At 42.5% G+C, this 20622-nt stretch overlaps 1 protein-coding gene across 4 annotated transcripts in view; it reads right to left on the minus strand.

Moving 5' to 3' along the window:
- The window catches only part of ARAP2 (ArfGAP with RhoGAP domain, ankyrin repeat and PH domain 2), a 148306-nt gene extending 140193 nt beyond the window's left edge, over positions 1-8113 (minus strand). For 3 of the 4 annotated variants that reach the window (XM_068137547.1, XM_068137548.1, XM_068137544.1), the window contains exons 1-2: positions 7956-8113; positions 906-1936 (exon numbers count right to left, since the gene is read on the minus strand). In XM_068137547.1, coding sequence (XP_067993648.1) covers positions 906-1804 — 899 coding nt within the window. In that variant the 5' untranslated portion in view covers positions 1805-1936; positions 7956-8113. Of the gene's footprint in view, positions 1-905; positions 1937-6816; positions 6899-7955 lie in introns of all 4 variants that reach the window. The other variant, XM_068137545.1, reaches the window with a different exon arrangement.
- Between the last annotated feature and the right edge of the window lie 12509 nt (positions 8114-20622).

Below are 20622 nucleotides of genomic sequence, written 5' to 3' on the forward strand. Positions count from 1 at the left end.
ACATCATACTCTCTTGTAATCATCTTGTTATGCACGCAATCGTATCAGACACATCTTGCTTTGTTTACAGGGTGTCTAATCCATGCAATGCACGAAGGCTTGTCTAAATTTTGCTCTGTATTTTAGGAGGGAATAAAGCCAACACTTGGAAGGTGTAGGTGTGTAAAACTTGCTAGATCTTTCTTACAAGTTACTTACACAAACTAATAAACTAGCATTTCCCAAGAACAGCATGTTTTGAAAGGTGCAACTAAGAGAACCTGACTATTTGTGCTTCACAGTAATTGTTGTCTCATTACAAAAAAAACACCCAAAAACAACACACACACACACAAACAATAAAAATCAACAAGAACCATATTTTGATACTTTAAGATGACATTTTAACCCTCTTGAAATCAGCATTTTGTCCCCCATTTTTCTGGGATGGCTCGGTATTTCACGAGAAAGGCTGGAGTTGCGGTCTAATTAGTATTACAAGCAGTGTTTTGGTTGGGAAGAGATTCAACAGATTTTTCTGTTACTTTTGTAACACTTCCATATTTCCATTCCTCCTGGTCTTAGCATACAGATTAATTTTTAGCAAATGCTTGATATACTTGATCTTAACAAGGGCTATGTCTAAAGAAAGAAAGATTTCTTTCGCTGAGAACAAGGAGACGCAGAGATGATTGGAGAGGTTATAAAGGAGACACTGTTCTAACAACTCCCTTTAGACCCTCATTTGCATTTTGAACTTGCAACATGAATTTGGCAACATTTACACCAGGGTCAGAGTATTTAGAGCATGGTATAAAAAAAAAGTCCATAACAAAACAACACTTAAAAAAAAACAACTGTGAGAAACCCCAAACCATAATTTCTACAATGAAAGCAATTCTTGGTTAGAAAGAAACAGCACTTACCTTGGGGAAGCTTGAACTTTACTCAATTCAGGAATTTCTGGTACAGGTCGATGCCTTAAAATGAAAGATCTGCTCGCTCTTGGAACCACCTTCGTGCAGTTTTGTGCACAAGAATCGTATAAGTCATTGTCTATCATTTCTCCTTTAAACTTAAAGAATGGAGATTTTGGCTCACTGTCAGATAAATCATCATCTGCACACATGAGATGTTTGTTTTCATTGCATTTTGTCTCACATGAATGAGCAAATGAAGGAGGATCACCATGTGTCAAAGAGCCAGCCAAGTGCTCATCAGCTTGGTATGCAGCAGCTTCTTCCAGTGGTTTATCTGTCTGAGTGTTTGTCTTAGTGTTTCCACTTAGACTGATGGCTTTGAGCATGCTGTCTGAATTCTGGTATAAACTAGAAAAATCCGAGCTTGTTAAGCTGTCATCATTTGCCTCTGATGAGTTTTGCTCTGCAGGTTCAAACCTTTCTTTATCAATGTAAGCTTTGCTAAGGTGTTCTGACAATGTTGCAGGTATCAAGCTGGGCCCATCTACGCTTGAAGCGCTTGCTGGAGACTCCTGATCTGAGGAGGAATGTTGCTTCTCTTCTAGAGCTTTCAAGTCTTTGAATTTTAGATTTTCACAGAGGAGAGAAGTTCCTTTCATTTTGGAAAGAGTGGTGTCTAACTGCTTAAGTATCCTTCTGCGGTGCCCTGTTGGCAAGACTCCCATTTGTTGAAGCACGCTGTTATCGATTCCCACACAATCTGTCACAACGTTATAGCCATACTCCTTAAAGTTAGGCAGGTACTGCCCCAAGTTAATGTTGGCCAAGAATTCCCCAATATCAGTGCCATTGTCAGTGGATGACATGATGGCAGCTTCATTCCGAATGTTGCCCCACACGGTCATCTAGAAATCAGGTCAGGATGCAACAAAGCCCCCCTACATCTGGGGTGAGCCAGCCAGTGGAGAACATCCGTTTCTTCAGGATACTCCCTCAATTTTCTTCACTTCAAACTGATCTTTTGCCAGACTGCAAACCTACAGAAAAGAAAAAGTGCATTAAACAGATCTCCCACCTGAATTCACACTAATCTTGCATGAAATTCTGAAAGGCTCCCTGTCATTTCTGCAGTGATATTTGTAAATGGCTTATATATGAACATTGCAAGGAAGGTAAACAGCATAACCTCCATCATTTCATCTTGGCCTGTATAAAGAGAATAGAGAAATCAAAGTCTTAACTCAGCACCAGGAAAACAATCTGAAAGCACAGAATCCCAGTAGTTAACATTAAGATGAACAGCTGAGAGATGAACCACTTGTCTACATACACACACTCTCACTGCATAGTATTGAATATAAGGAGTGGAAAAAAATGATCTAAGACCAAAGCTGGAATCCAAAGCTTTCCTATTCCCATGATAACACTAATTAACTACACCATAGGGCTTCTGCTCCCTTATCTTCTGACCCTTATGCTCTTCCCAACACAGAAATACACCTTCAGTGGGAAAATGGAAAAATGACTGGCTAGAGCATCCTATGTGAACTGTGGCTTTAAGCCCTCCCAAACTGAGAATCCATCTAAACAAGTGCATGAGCAATAATTTACAATGGTAGAATCACTTTTGTGTGTGTATGTGTGAGAGAGAGAAAGGGTCTTAATTATTTAATTGCTTAAATAACTACAGGCAGAAAGCTCTGGAGGTGATCAAAACACATCCTGCAGATCAGGCCTTTCAAAGAACTGTCACAACTCAAACCAAGAAACAACTACGAGCTTTTCAGCTCTGTCAAGGAAGTAGTTTTCCCTTGGCCATTAGCAAAGGCGTAACCCCACAGGCAAGCTTTGGCCTACACACTTGGAATATTTGGTATCTGAAATGCCCATGACAGTTTTGGACAGTATTTTCTCCAGGTCCCACCTATCTCAGTTCTTTCTTTCAGGACCATATCCAGATTCACGATTTACAAAATCCCAAGCAGACAAAACACTGCTCTGAAGGTGTTGGAGTCAGCCTGAAATTGCATCCCTTTAAAGAAGATTTAAGAGCAGCAGCAGCCAACAGGTTTTTTCACCTCCCTCTTCCTGTATACAGAGTAATTTGGCCTTAGGAAAACCTGCCTAGCAGTTGTCCTGGCATGCAGGTACTAGCCTTAAGCTGCCTGGAAAAGAAAGAACAGCTTCAGTAGAACAGCCTAAGACTTAGGTAGCAATTATAAAGAAACAACATCTTATTGTGGTAGGCATTGATACCTCCTTCTTCAAAATATCTCCTGACAAAAAGGGCACTACCTATGATCTAGAATTGAAGCTTAAGAAATGGCCTGCTTTTGTTTTGTAAGAATTCCTCTTATAAAGGACACAAGCTCTTCCCATGTGAGTCCCCCAGTATCTTTTCAATAACTAAGTTGTTATTCAGAAAAATCAGTCATAAATAAACCTTTGTGCCCCTCTTCAGTCCCCAAAGCCTCATCAAATAAATATAAATCTAAACTCATGCACTGAATGGAGCACAACTGTTGCTAGTGGTGATAGTACTTTATTACAAAGGTGAAAGATATTATTCAATAACTAACTCAATCACTGGAAGTCTCTTTGTAAATACCTTTACTCCTCCCACACTTTTAAAGAGTGGCAATCAAAACCAGGGAAGAAAACACCTCTTGGTACTTGAACCATATGTGACATAAGAAGAAGAAAGGAAAAAAAAAAGAGAAGATGAACAAACATACATTTTTATGGAAGATGCACAAATGGTCACAGCACACTTGCAATAAATATTCCACTACTTTAAATAAGTCTTTGGATTCTTGTTAATCTCTTTACCTTCATGTTGGGAGCAGTGTTTTTACCAGCTCTAATGACTGTCTACAAGTCTGAAAAATTACTTATTATCTTGAATGTCAAATCCATACTACTGAAAATTCTAGAGAGAACAGGCCAAGGAAATACCAACCTCTCAAGAGAGATGAAGTTTGTTAGTCAGTTAACCCTCACTAAAATATTCCCCAATCATTTAAATTCAGAACTCCATGGACTGAGCTAGATTGAGTACAAAAAAAAAATATCAGCTTTTAAATTTAACTTTGTCCTTTCCCAACCTGTGTAGTTATCTAAACACTCATCCTTCCTTCAGAAATTTCAGACATCAGCATTTTTCACACCAGCCTCTAGCCGTAGAAGATAAAGTTCGGCAGTGTGGCCCCTTCACTCATCTCTAAACCCTGAAAAATACAAATACAAATGCATAGTCTCTCAAGAAGTTGAATGTACATTGTGAGTACAGAATGGCAAATAATGAGGGCCAAAATTACTGAAGCGGGCAAAAAGTATCAGGGAGGCACTGTCTGCACCATAGAACGGTTTGTCACGTACCCACGAATGAAAAAGAAAACAACCCAAAACCAAAACGCAAACCACACATTTTCAAGCTCATAGAAGTCCTACAACGTTAGCATAGCAGTCTAAGTGTTTTAAAGCTGGAGTTCTGGGGGGGTTCTCTCACCTATGTCTACCTTCCTTGGCAGTTCTGGGTCTCAGAATAGTGCTTGGCTATTTTCTCCCTGAGGTGTTAGAGTTCATTTTCAGACACTATAATTCTCTCAGTTCCTCTGTCTTCAGCAGTCATACACAGACAGGCACAAAATAAAAGACACTTAGGAAAGTACCTTTTAGCCAGATGTTTAGAAATAAATACCCATTTCAATATAAACATATATCCACATACACTCTTTTTCAATATCTAAATACTGGTTTTTCTACATGCAATAGCTTTACCCACACCTTATTCTGGAATGCCTCCAGTGTTGCTACTTCAGGAACTCAATAGCATGGTATTTATCAGCTCTCTGGATCCTAATCCATCTCTGTTACCTAGCACAGAACAAACTTTGTTTCAAATCTCCCAGAATCATCACTTTTTGTAGTTTATTTTGGAAATTAAATATGCAGCAGACTGAAAAAGGAAGAAATTGCTCACTGAGAAGATATTTTGACCACAAAATGCCAGCACTGCCAGAAGCTGAGGCCCAAGCCACTTTCTGTTTCATTAGTAATCTACAGCAGGAGCTGTAAATGCATCCATCAAGATTTATAAAGATGTACTATAGGTCTGGGCTGGCTATACAGCTTGTTAGTTACCAGTAATTTAACAGTCACATGTGTTTTGTGGGTCTAAGCAAAGGGTGACACCTGTTTTGGTTTGACTACTTAGACCAAGACTCAAGTAACAAACAGCTAAACACATCTACACACAACAGTGAATGTTTCTATTACAGGCTAAAAGACAAATAGTGACTCCTTTCTTATGCTGTTAGGGGAAGTTTAGGCTCGAGGTGAGGAGAAAGTTCTTCACGGAGAGAGTCATTCGTCATTGGAGTGGGCTGCCCAGGGAGGTGGTGGAGTTACCGTCCCTGGAGGTGTCCAAGAGGGGATTGGACGTGGCACTTGGTGCCATGGTCTAGTCATGAGGTCTGTGGTGACAGGTTGGACTTGATGATCTTTGAGGTCTCTCCCAACCTTGGTGATACTGTGATACTGTTTTATCCTTACTGGAGGTTTAAGCTTCCAGAAGTAAGACACATGGTATTGCTGAGGGACACAGCTCAGCATCACACTGGGTAGAGTTAGATAATGGTTGATGACCTTAAAGATCTTTACCACTCAAGGACCACCTTATCCAATACATTAATCTATTTCAATGTTCATTAATATTTTTTTTTTTATTTGACCTGCTCTTTAGTAATTGCAGAGCAAGTCATATCAAATGCTGTACAAATACTATTTAGTTTTTCTCATGTAGTGCCTGTGTATGATATGCCCATTTATATGCATAGACTCTCTTTCACATCCGTTTTGTAGCACCACAGCAAGTTTAAGTAAACAGCCTACATCTTTAGTGCACACATCCTGTTAAACTAAGCTTTATTTCTCAGCAGCGAGGCAAAATAGATTTTTCCCCACAGCCTTTCATAGAAATAAATGTCAAGAAAGAAGAACAATGAAAAAAAAACCCAACCTCAAAAACCATTGAGGGGAAAATTGAGCCTTGCTTAAATAAAACTGTATTAGCATATTCTCCAATACAGAGAAATCAAGACAAAAGTTATCATTCAATATAGTTACTAAAAGTGGGAAATCAAGCTTCTTGGAAGCCACTTGGCCATTCAATGTTATAGAAGTAAGAGTGAAACACCTAAATTGCTATGTGAAAAAAAAATACAATACCAGGGAAACCATCTGGGCTTTTCCTGCAAGAAAACATGTTTTGGCAGAGGATGAACTGCAGTTTGTGCTGCAGAAGCCAAGCCTCATACAGGATGATCCAACTTTCTTTTGTAGAAGATGATGTTTCTACACTTCTTTTCAAACCGATTTTCATGTTCTTCCTTCTCCCATCTTCGGCAGGGGGCTTTGACAAGGAGGTACAAGAACACAGGGTGGCCTAACAGCTCTTTTCATTATACCGAAAGTGACAAAGAGCATCAAAGGAAAGCAACAACACTGGCACAAAGAAACATACACGAGTCCCAGGACCTTTCCTCATCTAACATTCTGGAAAGCTCCATCAGCTGATTCTATGATTCTTCCACTCTATCAAGTTGAAAAGTCTTCAACATTGATTGGAAGACAAACTCTATGCTGAAGCAAGCAATCCAACTTTTAATAGTATGTGAACAGCTGGATATTGAAACACTCAAGTGAGACTCTTTCTCCCCCCTCATTTAGATCACTGCAGATATTTGCCTGAAGAAAGTGTCAAAACTTTTGAAGTGCATGGCAATATAATCACACTTTAAGCAATCAGTTCAAGGAGCAAGCCCAGGCCTGCTCCCAGCTTCTGCTAAACCACGCACTAGATCCAAACAAACAGGTAAAAGCCCCTAAACAAAACAAGCACTATAACAGGACTTACCACAGAGCAGAATGAAACCTGCCAGTACTGAAATTCATCTTCCCATTGTTACTTGACTGCAGACAAGCTGAGATTAGCAGGCCTAGAATGTGTTGTCAATAATTAAAGATCTACATAATGTAATCAGCACACCGACAGTATGCTAAATATATGTGTATATATACAGCTTTCAGATGACCTGTTAAAGTGGTTACCTAATGAATTAATATTTGGTCAACTCAGAGCAAGATAACTGATTGCAACAACTCAAATAGAACTTTTCCAAACACAAGGAAATTACTAAGTGTAGTTGAGTGTAGTGGATAATTACGAAACACCTTTAATCACATCCTTTGACAAAATGCTTCCTTGCTCTGTTCTGTCTTTTGTCTTTATTTTTAATTTACATTCTTTCAGAACATTTCTCTTCCACAGAAAAGTTCAGCCACCTTCGCTGCCTCAGAGTCAGACCTCATACTGCAAGAAATTCCAGTGGAACAACTTGCAGTCTCCGGAGTAAGGAGCTGCACGGCATGAATAAGCAAGCTGAAGGTGGAATTGGTTGAGTACACTTGCCTAAGTTGCTGTGGCAACACTTGGGTGCTCTATCATTCAATGTGTCTTTTTCTATCTAGGCCATCCTAGGGGCAAGCAGACTTTCTCAGAATGAATTTCATGTATTTCCTGATTTCCTGGGCACCTACAAAAAAGTCTTGCATGTGTCTAACCTCACAACAACTCCTGAATAAATACACAATAATAAAGCACTGACTTCTTAGCATGTCAGTTACACACAGACCGTTAAAATCATGTCAGCTAAAAAGAAAAACCACCACCGCATGCCTTATTTTCTGCCTACGAGCTATTTCGTGTCAGATTCCAACTTTGGTACCTGACACTCACCCGAGACATGCCCTGTACCAAACCCCTCAGCCGGGAACTTCAGTCACTCTCCAGCAGCGCAGCGCTCGCTGGCCGCTGCTGCCGGCAGGACCAGGACCAGGACCAGGACCGGGACCGGGACCGGGACCGGGGCCAGCAGCTTCAGGGACACAGTAGCAGCCCAAGAGAAGCTCCGTCCCGGGGAGCTGCCCACGCAGGCCGTCGCGCACAGGGCAGCAAGAGCCCTGCGACCTCCGCACCCCGCGGAGCTGGCTTACCTCTGGCACAAAGCAGTAGGGGAAGACGGAGGAGGGGAGGGGGGTAGGGAAGAGCAGGAGTTCAGATTGCTTTAGCTTTCTTTGCTCCCCGCGGCTCGCCGCTCGCTTTCTTGCTTGCTTTCTCTCTCCTTCCTTCCTGCCTCCACACTTCACCCCTCCCCCGGTAAGCCGCGCCCGTGGTGCGCAGCTCCCGCCCGCAGGAGGCGGCCGCACCTAGGCGCGGGCGGGGAGCTGCTGCCGCCGCGCTCCGCGGCCCTGCGGGGCGGCTGCTCACGGTGTGCTGGCGGGGCCGGGCAGCGTGTTTCAGGAGGAGTCGAGACGAAGACTCGATGGACTAAAGCCAACTGTATGAAATTTAACAAGGACAAGTGCACTTGGGTCACAACATCCCCATGAACGCTCCAGGCATGTGCAGCATGCCCTCCAGCAAAGTGGATGAAACCTGCCCAGTAGAGATTAACCTGGGGGCGTTGATCAACAGCCAGCTCAACGTGAGCCAGCGTGTGCCAAGAAGGTCACCAGCATCCTGGCCTGGATCAGGTATTGTGTGACCAGCAGGACCAGGGATGTGACTGTCCTCCTGGACTCAATACTTGTGAGGCCACACCTTGAGTTCTGGGTTCAGTTTTGAGGTGCTGGAGCAGATCCAGAGAAAGGCAACAAAGCTGGTGAAGGGTCTGGAGAACAGGTCTGGTGAGGAGCAGCTGAGGGAACTAGGGTTGTTCAGCCTGGAGAAAACCAGGCTCAGGGTAGACCTCACTCTCTGTAGCTCTCTGAAAGGAGGTTGCATCCAGATGGGGGTTGGTCTCTTCTCACTAGTAAAAAGTGATAGGACAAGAAGAAACAGTCTCAAGTTACACCAGCTGAGGTTTAGGATGCATATCAGAAGAAACTTCTTCACCAAAAGGGTTCTCAAAGATAGGCTCCCCAGGGAGGTGATTGAATCCCCACCCCTGGAGGTGTTTGAAAGCCACAGAGATGTGGTGCTGAGGCAAATGGTTACCCCCACACTTGGTAGTTAGATAATGGTTGGACCCAGAGATCTTAAAGATCTTTTCCAACCAAAACAATTCTAAGATTATGTAAGTTCACTTGCAGCCACAGACTTCAACTCTAGGAATGCTTGCTGCCCCAGCACTGGAGTGGGGGGTATCCTCCCTGCCTCTCTGCCTGGCAGCTGTGAGGCAGCTTGTAGCCCTGCCAACAAGCAGAGGGCTTCCCTTTATCACCTCTGGCACCAAACAGGACCACGCTCAGGAAGCAGTATTGCCTTATGGTAGTGGCACAGCTGTTGAGTGATCACTTGCTTTTAAAAATAATAAAAATTACTCAGCTTTCAGTAATGCCTGCAACTTCTCCACTTCTAGGAACTCGCCCACATCTCTGAATTACTGTCACTGAGCTCAAACTAGCTTTTTGTTACACAAAATGCGACTGACAAGTGCTTTAATAAACTCCACCAGTGTACATATATGTCTTCCTTTTAATGTATCAGTTCTGGTTTTGTTTTCTTTTCTAATGAAATGCAAGGACATACAGAAGGCTCATGCTGTTGCAGCTGAAGGCTGAGGTCTACCAGAAAAGACACCAAATATTTACCGGGGAAAAAGAAGACAGTAATTAAAGTGCTCATTTAGGAGCAAGTAAACCTGGGTTCTTTTTCCTGCTTCAAAGACAGCTTGCTACATGCTAAATACACCTTTAATAAACAGCCTTACTATTACTAAGGCTGTCAAAAATTCTTGGTGCCATGGTACTAAAATGAGGCTCCGCTCTCCAACTCCCAGTCAAAGCCATCAGAAGTTTGAAGCTCAACGTTAGAGAACCAACTCCCCCAGTGCCTGAGCACTTCTGGAAACCCTGCTGCAAGTCCTTATTATTAGATGCCTAAATACCAGCGTACCAAAAAAAAAATGCAGGTAATTTGACCTCTGAAACTTGTATTATGCAAGCAAATTTTGTGGCAGGAAAGTCCCACTCCAGTGCAAACTTTGGGGTTTGCCTTTTTAGATAACCTGAAATAATTAATTTTGCTCTGTCTTGACACTGTATTGATGCTTATGCTGAGTCTGGCTCAGTGTCAATCTCCAGCTATCTGCAAAGGAACTTGTGTGTCTCCAAACCAAGTTAGTGCACAGATGTGATTCACGTAGGTCTACTAACACCCTTTTTGGTCACAGCCTTTTTGGATGGTAACCTCATGACTCACAGAGTCATCGAAGCACAGATTTACCCAAGACTTCCAGCTAAGCCTAGCTTCTTTACAGAGCAGTTAGGAATGCTAATGAATGCTGACTTAGAAAAGGAATTTTAACCACAGTAACTTGAAATATGTGGGGTTTGTAAACAACAAAAGACCTGCCCTCTTTGTAAGTTGAGTGTTTTGGACTGGCTTGTTGTGGGGTTTAGCTTTTTTTTTCCCCCTGCAAGTCTGAAGTTGTGGTCATTCATTAATGCCCTTGATCTCTCTGTCAAGAAATTCCCAAGTCCTCCTAGAAAGTCTAGCTTTCTTTCTCTTCCAGCAGACTCATGTAGGCGGGATGAGCAGCAGAGACTACAGATAATGGTCTCCTCAGTGCCTGTCTTGAACATAGATGTCAGTCTCACAGGGATCTCACTAGAAGAGGTTGCCTTAAGCATGTTTAGACTTGTGCAGGAGTAGCATCACACCCCAGAGCAACAGCATGACACTGCACTGACACACTGTGTTTCAACCACTGCAACAGGTTGTCCAAGGAAGTCATGGATAACCTCTCCCTGGAGGTGTTCAAGGCCAGGATGGATGGGGCTTTGAGCAATCTGGTCTAGTGCAAGGGGTCCCTGCCCATGGCAGTGGGCTGAGACTAGAGGATCTTGAAGGTTCTTTCCAACCTAAACCATTCTTTGAATTTATGAACTAGAATTATAGTTTTGGGGGGTGGGGTGGGTGTGTGTTTTGGGGTTTTGGGTTGGTTGGTTTGGTTGGGGTTATTTGACCACAGCTGGACACCACAAGATCTGAGACATTTCTTCAGGGTGGTGCAGTGGGGTTTTTTTGCAGGGAAGAGTGGGGCAAGGAGTGGGAGAAATAAGTATTCAATGTCTGAAACACCTACTGAGTTGCATTTACATATGTCTGTGTGCAATGTGTCCAGAAAAATTGCAGTGCACACCAAGCTACTTTTAAACCACCTTCTGCTTTAGGGGGTTTTCTTATCTTTTTGTGTATATCTAAAGGATGTTTTCGGTATCACACCAGCATACAAGCTGGTTTACTCTTTGTTAGAAAGGAAGTAGCATAACTGATCAGATTCTAAGCAAGCTCTTAAATCTCTGGTTTATGTGCAGAAGACAGTTCTGTGTCAGAACATGGAAGAGCAGCTTTCTACTATTATGGTAAAAATAGATACTTACCAAAATCTAAAAGGAAATTGCATCTTACTAATTCTGATGTAATTCAGATATGGCATAAGGCAGAGTGAGCTGTGGCTTCTTGGTATTCCTGAGTTTTGAAAATCTGATGACAGGCTTGAAAACTGCATGGATTTTATTAGCTGGCAATTTCCTCTTCCCTTGAGACTTTATATTGCAATCATTAAAAACAAAAGAAAAAGTAGATAAGTAATGGTTGGTTTTAGTTGGTGAAGATAACATTTCAGTGTAGAAATTAATCTTAAAACAAAGTTGTGAGATTATTGCTATATCCCCTAAAGGGCATTAGGGTCTTTGGTACCCTCAAATATATAAAAGATCATTCGTGGTGAACATGCTAGGATTATCCTCCAGCACAGATTTATATGCCCCCATATCCTGGACTGCATCAAGAGAAGTGTGGCCAGCAGATCAAGAGAGGTGATTCTGCCCCTTTGCTCTTGTGAGACCCCTCCCACCTTGAATACTGCATCCAGTTCTGGCATCCCCATCACAAGAAAGATACAGAACTGTTGGAGTGAGTCCAGAGGAGGCCACAAAGGTGATCCAACATCTCTGCTATGAGGATAGGCTGAGGGAGCTGGGGGTGTTCAGCCAGGAGAAAAGAAGACTCTGGTGGCACCTTGTAGCTGCCTTCAGATACCTGATGTGAACCTACAGGAGGCCTGGAAAGAGACTTTTCAAAAGGGGTCTAGAAACAGGACAAGGTGGAATGGTTTTCAGCTGAGGGAGAGTAGGTTTGGCTGGGATCTTAAGAAAAAGTTCTTCAGTACAAGGCTGGTGAGACTCTGAAATAGGTTGCCCAGAGTGGCTGTAGGTGCCCCCTCCCTGTAGGTATTTAAGGCCAGGTTGGATGAGGTCTTGAGCACCTAAGTCTAGTTGAGAGGTGTCCCGACCCAGGGCAGGGGGAGTTGGAGCAGATGATCTCTAAGGTCCCTTCCAACATAAGCCATTCTATGATTTATGGTGACAAAATCCTTTAAAAATAACCTTGTTTTCCAATAATTGATACTGCCATGATTCTTTTTTAATATGACTACTTTATGAGAACAACCATGTAAGTCTGTGTTTAACTGAAGATGGAACAATGTCATCTAAATTGTAGACAAACTGATCCTTAGAACATCACTTTGGCCCAAACTTCCACACTCCATCTGTGTGGTTTGTCATAAGTCAAAGGAGATGTTTACCCATTTTTCTGTTGTTCATTGAGAAACATGACTGACTTAGACTAGTCAACCATCTTCCAGTTTTCAAGTAGTCTAAGTTTTGCATGCTTATATCTTTAAAACTCTGCCTCAGTTCTACTTGCTGCATATTTATTGTGTTTAAGAGCCCCCACAAGCAGCAAACTGATAAGATAAACTCAGGGAAAACTGCTACTCCTGCCTTTCTGGATGGCCTACAAGTAGCTCAGATACTGACACAAAGTTTGCCAGCTATCTAAAAATACACAGAAGAAGTGAGTTTATTTGTGACTTTTAAGGAGATGCTTTCTCTCTCAACTGTAAAAATAGCACTTATTCCCATTGAACACAGTCCAAGCTCTAAGCTCCAAACCTGACATTCTGCAATCTTTCCAGTCTCATGTAGCTCCTCTTTAAAGCAGGGGTAATAAAATTTGTCCACCAAACTCCTCAAGGTGTTGAGAAGATTAAAAGTTTTTGGGTTTGGGGCTTATGAAGTATAAGAAGAAATGAAATGTTAGCTACATCTCAAGCAACCAGCACATGAACAGCTAGGCCTTTTGTGATTTCAGCTTCACTACTACTGATAGTGGCAGAAAATGATAGGACTGTAGTTAAGAATAAGCACAAGAGCTGAGATTATCTAGGTTTAATTTTTGCATTTGGTGTCAACTGTTTATGTGACCTTGGGATTCCTCTCAGCCAATGAGTCAGTGCATGATAACTCTGTTACTTCTGCAAGTCTCACTGGATGCCAACCTACATTTTCACTCTGAGCTGTTAAGCCAGTTTGACCTCATAGTCTGATTTCCAAGAAGCACCCTACAACAGTTCCCTGTACCACATGGCTGACACTTTTAGGTAAACTAGAAACATTGAACATGACCTCATTCTTAAGGGGAGCCTGCAAAGAGGGCAATTCAAAATACATGCCTGGAAGAGCATGAGAAGTCGAGGGTCTATCTACTGCCTTTTGCCAAAGCACACAATACAGCATGTTCCTGACTGACCTTCTCCTATCATGATCCAGCACCCCAACCTGTTGGTACAGCTCTGTGGGCTGTTGATTCTCCACTTTCATATAGAAACATAGAATCAGAAAGTAATTTATCTTGGAAAAGATCTTTAAGATCTCTGAGTCCAACCATTCTCTAACTCTACCAAGTCTGGGGGTAACTATTCCCCTCAGCACCACATCTCTGTGGCTTTCAAACACCTCCAGGGGTGGGGATTCAACTACCTCCCTGGGGAGCCTGCCTTTGAGAACCCTTTTGGTGAAGAAGTTTCTTCTGATATTCATCCTAAACCTCAGCTGGTGCAACTTGTGACCATTTTTTCTTGCCCTATCACTTCTTATTAGGGAGAAGAGACCAACTGCCCCCTGTCTCTGATCTTCTTTCAGGGACCAGCAGAGACTGAGAAGGTCTCCCCTGAGCCTCTTTTTCTTCAGGCTGAACAACCCCAGTTCCCTCAGCTGCTCCTCACCAGACCTGTTCACCAGCTTTGTTGCCTCCAGCTCCTCAATGTCCTTCTTGCAATGATGGCCTCGAAACTGAACCCAGTAGTCAAGGTGCAGCCTCCCCCATGCTGATTCCAGGGTAACAGTCACATCCCTGGTCCTGCTGGCCACCCTCTTCCTGATTCAGACCAGGATGCTAGTGACCTTCTTGGCTCATGTTCAGTCAGCTGGTGATCACCATCCCCAGGTCTTTCTTTGCTGAGCAGTTTCCAGCCACTCTGCCCCAAGCCCAGAGCATTCATGGAGTTGTTGTGACCCTAGTGCAGGACCTGGCTTTGTTAAACCTCATACCACTGGCCTCAGGATATCAATCCAGCCTGTTCAGGTCCCTCTGTGGAGCCTTCCTACCCTCCAGCAGACACGCATATACATTGATATGTGTTTCAATCTGCAAATAACCTGAGGTTTTTGTAGTACTGCAGTATTGCTTCATTTGAATTCATTGCTTATGGGAAGTAAAAGCAAGTCCTGTGTAGAAGATTCAATTGAGTTCACAAGCCTGGAAATGAAAACAGTGAATTTATTGTAGTGAGGCAGGGAGATTAACTCTTGCATCAAACAAAAGACATCTATCCAAGTAAAAAACTAAATGAAATTGAAAACACCTGCCATCAATTTCTCACTGTAGCTACAGCTTAAGGGTTTTTCCACAAAATGTCACTAAAAGTCTAGAGGGGTGTCTTCAACACCTTATTTTCAGACTACCTGGGCTCCATATGGGACCTTATCTCAGCACTTCTGCCTTCTGGTTATGTTGAAAGTTTTTCAAGTTGCTTTTGAATATAAACTTGGCTTCAAAGCATGTGGTAAGTTCCTTTTCTTTCTATGCTATTGGTCTCATTTAGGGGACCTGATCACCTTGGTATAACTTCCTGTCATCTTTGAGAGGTCTGATGGAGCATTCTTAAACTTGTTCAAAAACAAAGACCTCTGAGGAACTCTCCTGCACAGCAAAGTGCTAAATTTCTGCCATATTCATCTTTTTTTTCATGTGGAATTGTAATGAATCACACATCCATCATTCAGGTTTTGTCTACACAGCAGTGGCTTCCTCACATTCTACAGAAACCACATTGACACATTTAGAGATGCTACTGCTTTTATAGGTCACCATCTCAGATACCTCTCTTTTGTCTTACATTTTGCTTGTTGCTTGAGCAAATTTGGTATGGAAAGTAATGAAACCTACCAGGCATCACAGAACTATTTTTAGAGGAACACATTTCCGAAGAACAATCACAGTTAAAATTGTGTATAGTTCAGTATAATTTCTCTCTCTTCTCTTTTCTCTTTTGCTCATTCCTTTCTGCCCAGCCACAGCAGGCAACTTATGATAGTTGGCTCACTCCCTAGGATTCTCATGCTATTGAAGTGACTAAACTGGAGGCTTTCTGCACATACAAATAGCACTTTAGAAGAAACTCCTAATGAAGATAGCCCATCTGCCCATGAATAATTGCTTGTGAAGTCATTAGGTTAAGTTAGAAGCTAAGAAGTATCCAGTACTTAAATTTCTATTACATACATCCCATTTCACATATGGTTTCCACAGTTTCCCTCTCTCTCTTCTAAATAACAAATTCAGAAACAGCCTCAAATGTGGTATGCTAGAGAAAAAAGTTCAAAGTAGAGAAACCACCTGGGGAGTATGTGGTGATACTGGAAGTACCAGCAACCTGGGTTTAAGTAAACAAAGGATGTTTAGGTGGGCTGTTAAGATGAATTCCTTTACTGATAGAGTGGTCAGGCATTGGAATATGCTGCCCAATGGGGTGCTGGTATCACCATCTCTGGAGGCATTCAAGAATCGTGTGAACATGGCACTTCAGGACATGGTTTAATGGCTATGGTGGTCTTAGGTTGAAGGCTGGACTCAGTGATCTTGGAAGTCTCTTCCAAGCCAAACAATTCTATGATACTATGATAGTAGAAGTATTCTGCCTGGAATTTTGAATTAGATTGCCATTTAAGAAACCTCATTAAAAGCCTCCCCTTATGTTACAAGCTCTGAAGAAACTGGTCACTGGTTAGGCTGCACCTCGAGTCCTGTGTCCAGTTCTGGGCCCCTCAGTTTAGGAAGGAGGTTGACTTGCTGGAACGAGTCCAGAGAAGGGCAACAAAGTTGGTGAGGGGTTTGGAACACAAGCCCTATGAGGAGAGACTGAGGGAGCTGGGGTTGCTTAGCCTAGAGAAGAGGAGACTCAGGGGTGACCTTATTACTCTCTACAACTACCTGAAGGGAGGTTGTAGACAGGCGGATGTTGGTCTCTTCTCCCAGGCAGCCAGTAGCAGAACAAGAGGACACAGTCTCAGGCTGCACCAGGGGAGGTTTAGGCTGGATGTTAGGAAGAAGTTCTATACAGAGAGAGTGATTGCCCGTTGGAATGGGCTGCCTGGGGAGGTGGTGGAGTTGCCGTCATTGGAGGTGTTCAGGAGGAGACTTGATGGGGTGCTTGGTGCCATGGGTTAGTTGTTTAGGTGAGTTTGATTGGTTGATGGGTTGGACGCAATGATCTTGAAGGTCTCTTCCAACCTGGTTTATTCTATGTAATTCTAATTCTATTCTATGTCACACCTGACCATTTTGTATCCATGCAGTTACAGTTCTCACTATCTTTTGTACTTTCTTCTCCTCAGAAGATTTCTTATTTCCTTCAAAGACTGCTTTGTACCAAGGGTTTCTCTTCAGAGCAATGAAGGTTTAACTCTATTATTGGGGAGAGCAGTATAACTGAGACTTTGTCTTCAGAAAAAGAAATCCCACCAAGAGAAAACAACACTTTCATGTCATGTTTCTACAGCTTCTCCCTTTCTAAAATTTAATTAAAACAGCAATTAAAGAAGTGTCACTTCAACACTGGGTAGGAAGGCCTGCAGTTCTTCTTGTATAATTAAACACTAATGTTAAAACAACATCAATCATGTTTAATAACTACAAAATGCTATTGCTAATCACATCAAAAGGCATTTTTCTTTCAAGAATTAGTTTTTCCCCAAGGTTCTGATTAGGTTATTATTTAATCTTATAAAATGAGACAAGAGAAAGGAGAAGGCTGTGGGAATTAGGATCTTCTCCAGGTAAACAGTTAATCAAGCTTCTGACCTTTCAGGGACACTGTGGCAATCTTGTCCTTTCCTCACAAAATAATTGGGAAGCCAATGTACCACACAAAGGCTTGATTCAAGATAATTCAATTTTGTGTGCACAAAGGAAAAAAACAACTCTGAAAGACCCAAAACCTTGACTAAATCATTTTTGCTTTATGCACAGAGGTATGGAATTCAAATTACATACTCTCTGCAGCTACTGCAATGCAAAGATGATTGGTTGCTTATGAATGTTGAGAAACTTGGAAGCCTTTGCAGGCTCATATGGAACAAACTTGAAAAAAAGAAATTTTAAAATAAAGCCAATTCCAGTGTAAATTAACACACTAAACCCATTCATTGCCATTCCTACACTGCAATCTGATCTAGTTGGAGGTCTCTTCCAACCTGGTTGATTCTGTGATGATGTGACATGTCCCTGCTGACTGCAGGGGAGTTGGACAAGATGACCCTTGAGGGTCTCTTCTAACCCAATGCATTAGAATCATAGAATCAGTCAGGGTTGGAAGGAACCACAAGGATCATCTAGTTCCAACCCCCCTGCCATGGGCAGGGACACCCCACACTAGATCAGGTTGGCCAGAACCTCATCCAGCCTGCTCTTAAACACCTCCAGGGATGGGGCCTCAACCACCTCCCTGGACAACCCTTCCAGGGCTTCACCACTCTCACCACTCTCACTGAAGGGAGGTTGTAGACAGGCTGATGATGGTCTCTTCTCCCAGGCAGCCAGTACCAGAACAAGAGGACACAGTCTCAGGCTGCGCCAGGGGAGGTTCAGGTTGGATGTTAGGAAGAAGTTCTATACAGAAAGAGTGATTGCCCATTGGAATGGGCTGCCCGGGGAGGTGGTGGAGTCGCCGTCATTGAAGGTGTTCAGGAGGAGACTTGATGGGGTGCTTGGTGCCATGGGTTAGCTGTTTGGGTGGGTTGGATTGGTTGATGGGTTGGACACGATGATCTTGAAGGTCTCTTCCAACCTGGTTTGGTTTATTCTAATAAAGGTTTATTCTATTCTAATGGTGAAGAACCTCCTCCTCACATCCAGCCTGAATCTCCCCACCTCCAGCTTCATTCCATTCCCCCTAGTCCTATCACTACCTGATATCCTGAGAAGTCCCTCCCCAGCCTTCTTGTAGACCTCCTTCGGATACTGGAAGGCCACAATCACTACCTGTGATTTTCTGTAATGAAAATCAATTAGGGTATGTCAGTGGCTAGGCAAAGACCACTTCTTCATACCTGTCATCAAATCTCACTTCCCTTGTACCTGTAAGGAACAGTCCGCTCTAAGAGAAGAATCAGTAGAGTATTTCTTTCACGAAAGGGAGGTATAGGAAATGCAAACCACAGGTCAAGATGGATTTCAGGCAGAGTAGGTTTTCAGATGAATCAAGCTTACCTCCTGTAGAATGGAGGTTAAAATTGGATATTAGGAAAAATACTTATCCTGCAAGATTGGTCAGGCATTGCAACAGGCTGCCCACAGAGGCGGTGGAGTCACTGTCCCTGCAGGTGTTCAAGAAATGTGGAGGCATGGCACTCTGGGACTTGATGATTTTAGAGGTCTTTTCCAACTCAAAGAATTCTATGATTCTATAGTGTAAATAGGATTATATAGCATGTTGCTAGAAGTTCCTCTCACCATTCCAAAATGAGAACCTTGCCCATCAAAGCTGAGGACTCATAAAGTTCTGGTCTGCAATCTCTTTGTCTCTGATCAGTATCTAGATGATTCTTTGTTCCCATGGATTATTATTCAAACAACTTACAAAGAGTTATCAGCAATTAAACTAAAAGAGCTCACATAGAGAATATTAGCTGCCTTTCCCCACTGCCCCAGATCACAAAGCTAACCAAGAGCTGTTGTGCTAGGTTGGCTCTGAATTGAGAAAAACAGTTAGCACCCTGCTCCTGTGTGCTAGCTCTGCCCCAGCACAGCTGAGCATGGCTTGTTTCCTCAACACAGCTCAACTGAAATCTCCACAGAAGCTAACAAATGGCAAATTCAGGCCAACACCACCACACTGCCTTTAAGTGAATACAGGCACATAGGTGGCCCCACCCTGGGGTTTTGCACAGGCTCAGACTTTCTGTCCTCCTACGCTCTGGAGCTTTGCCTTTCCTAAGGTGAGGCTCATGACCCTGATTCAGAATTAAGATGGCTTGATGTCAACTACTGTGACTGTGATTGAAGAGAGAGACCTTTTCTAACCATCTTATTTCATGATTGTGTATTTCAGGGGGATTATGACTTCAAAACAACCAGCACTGGTCACTCTGGTGTATTGCTAAATGAACCATTCACATGAGCATATAATAGAGTTTCCATGGCACTTTCTTTGTTTTCCCTATAGTTTTTCTCACTTGAGCTTCAGAATACCAGAGAGAGGAGGAAAACTCATTATGCATGTTTTCAAATGTGAATAGATCAAAAAAAATCATTTATTGTCAACTACTGAACTTTGCATTATACTCAGAGTATAAAGATAGGATTTACTGGGTCTGCATCACGCAGTCTAATCTCTTTTCCTCACAGAGCAAAGTCCCTTTCCTTTCTTATCAGCTCTGCAACAGTGTTAAGGAATTCTGAAAACAATGTATCTGCTACATGGTAACTTAATTTAAAAGTACAATTTGATCCCTAATTTTCTCATTTGGATGTTTTGTTCTTCCTACATTCAAGACTACTATTTGACATGGATGTGAAAGCTCTCTTTTTTTTTTTTAAAGGTCTGTTCAAATATTTAGAAAATACAATTAAAAGTAACCCAGAAAGAGAAATTGTTTTTAAATCAAGCAGAGAGTCAGTTTTCCACTTTATTTTTCCCCCCTGAAGAATAGGAAGGCAAAATTCAGTGTAGCAGTGAACTCTGAGCAGTGAACTTCTTTCACACAAAGTAAATAAAATACCACCCAGGACCTGGAAAGATGCAATCTAGTCACTGTTCTACATCTACATTCTTTCATTTCTCTTTCTTACACTCTGTCTCTTCGTTGTTTTAAATTTTTTCCTTGTAATTATATTACCTGCCCAGGCATAGGACGCCCCATGTATCTTTTCATGTGAGTCCCTTACTGCAAGGGTAACTAGCTGGTGTCCATGTGGAATGGTAAACATGGTAAGTAGTATCTTCATCTTACCCCTATGGACCTGGTCTCAAGCTGTGCCAGGGGAATTTTTGGCTCAAGGTGAGGAGAAAGTTCTTAACTGAGAGAGTTGTTAGCCATTGGAATGGGCTGCCCAGGGAGGTGGTGGAGTCACCATCCATGGAGGTGTTCAAGAGGGGATTGGACGTGGCACTTGGTGCCATGGTTAGTCATGAGGTCTGTGGTGACACGTTGGACTTGATGATCTTTGAGGTCTCTTCCAACCTTGGTGATTCTGTGACCTGGTTCTTTCTCAGTTAAGGGTCTGTGTCAAAAAGCATGGGCAGCAGTT

Source organism: Melanerpes formicivorus, unplaced genomic scaffold, assembly GCF_026170545.1.
Source record: "Melanerpes formicivorus ecotype bairdi unplaced genomic scaffold, bMelFor1.0.p_v2 SCAF_4, whole genome shotgun sequence".
Classification (NCBI taxonomy): Eukaryota; Metazoa; Chordata; class Aves; order Piciformes; family Picidae; genus Melanerpes; species Melanerpes formicivorus.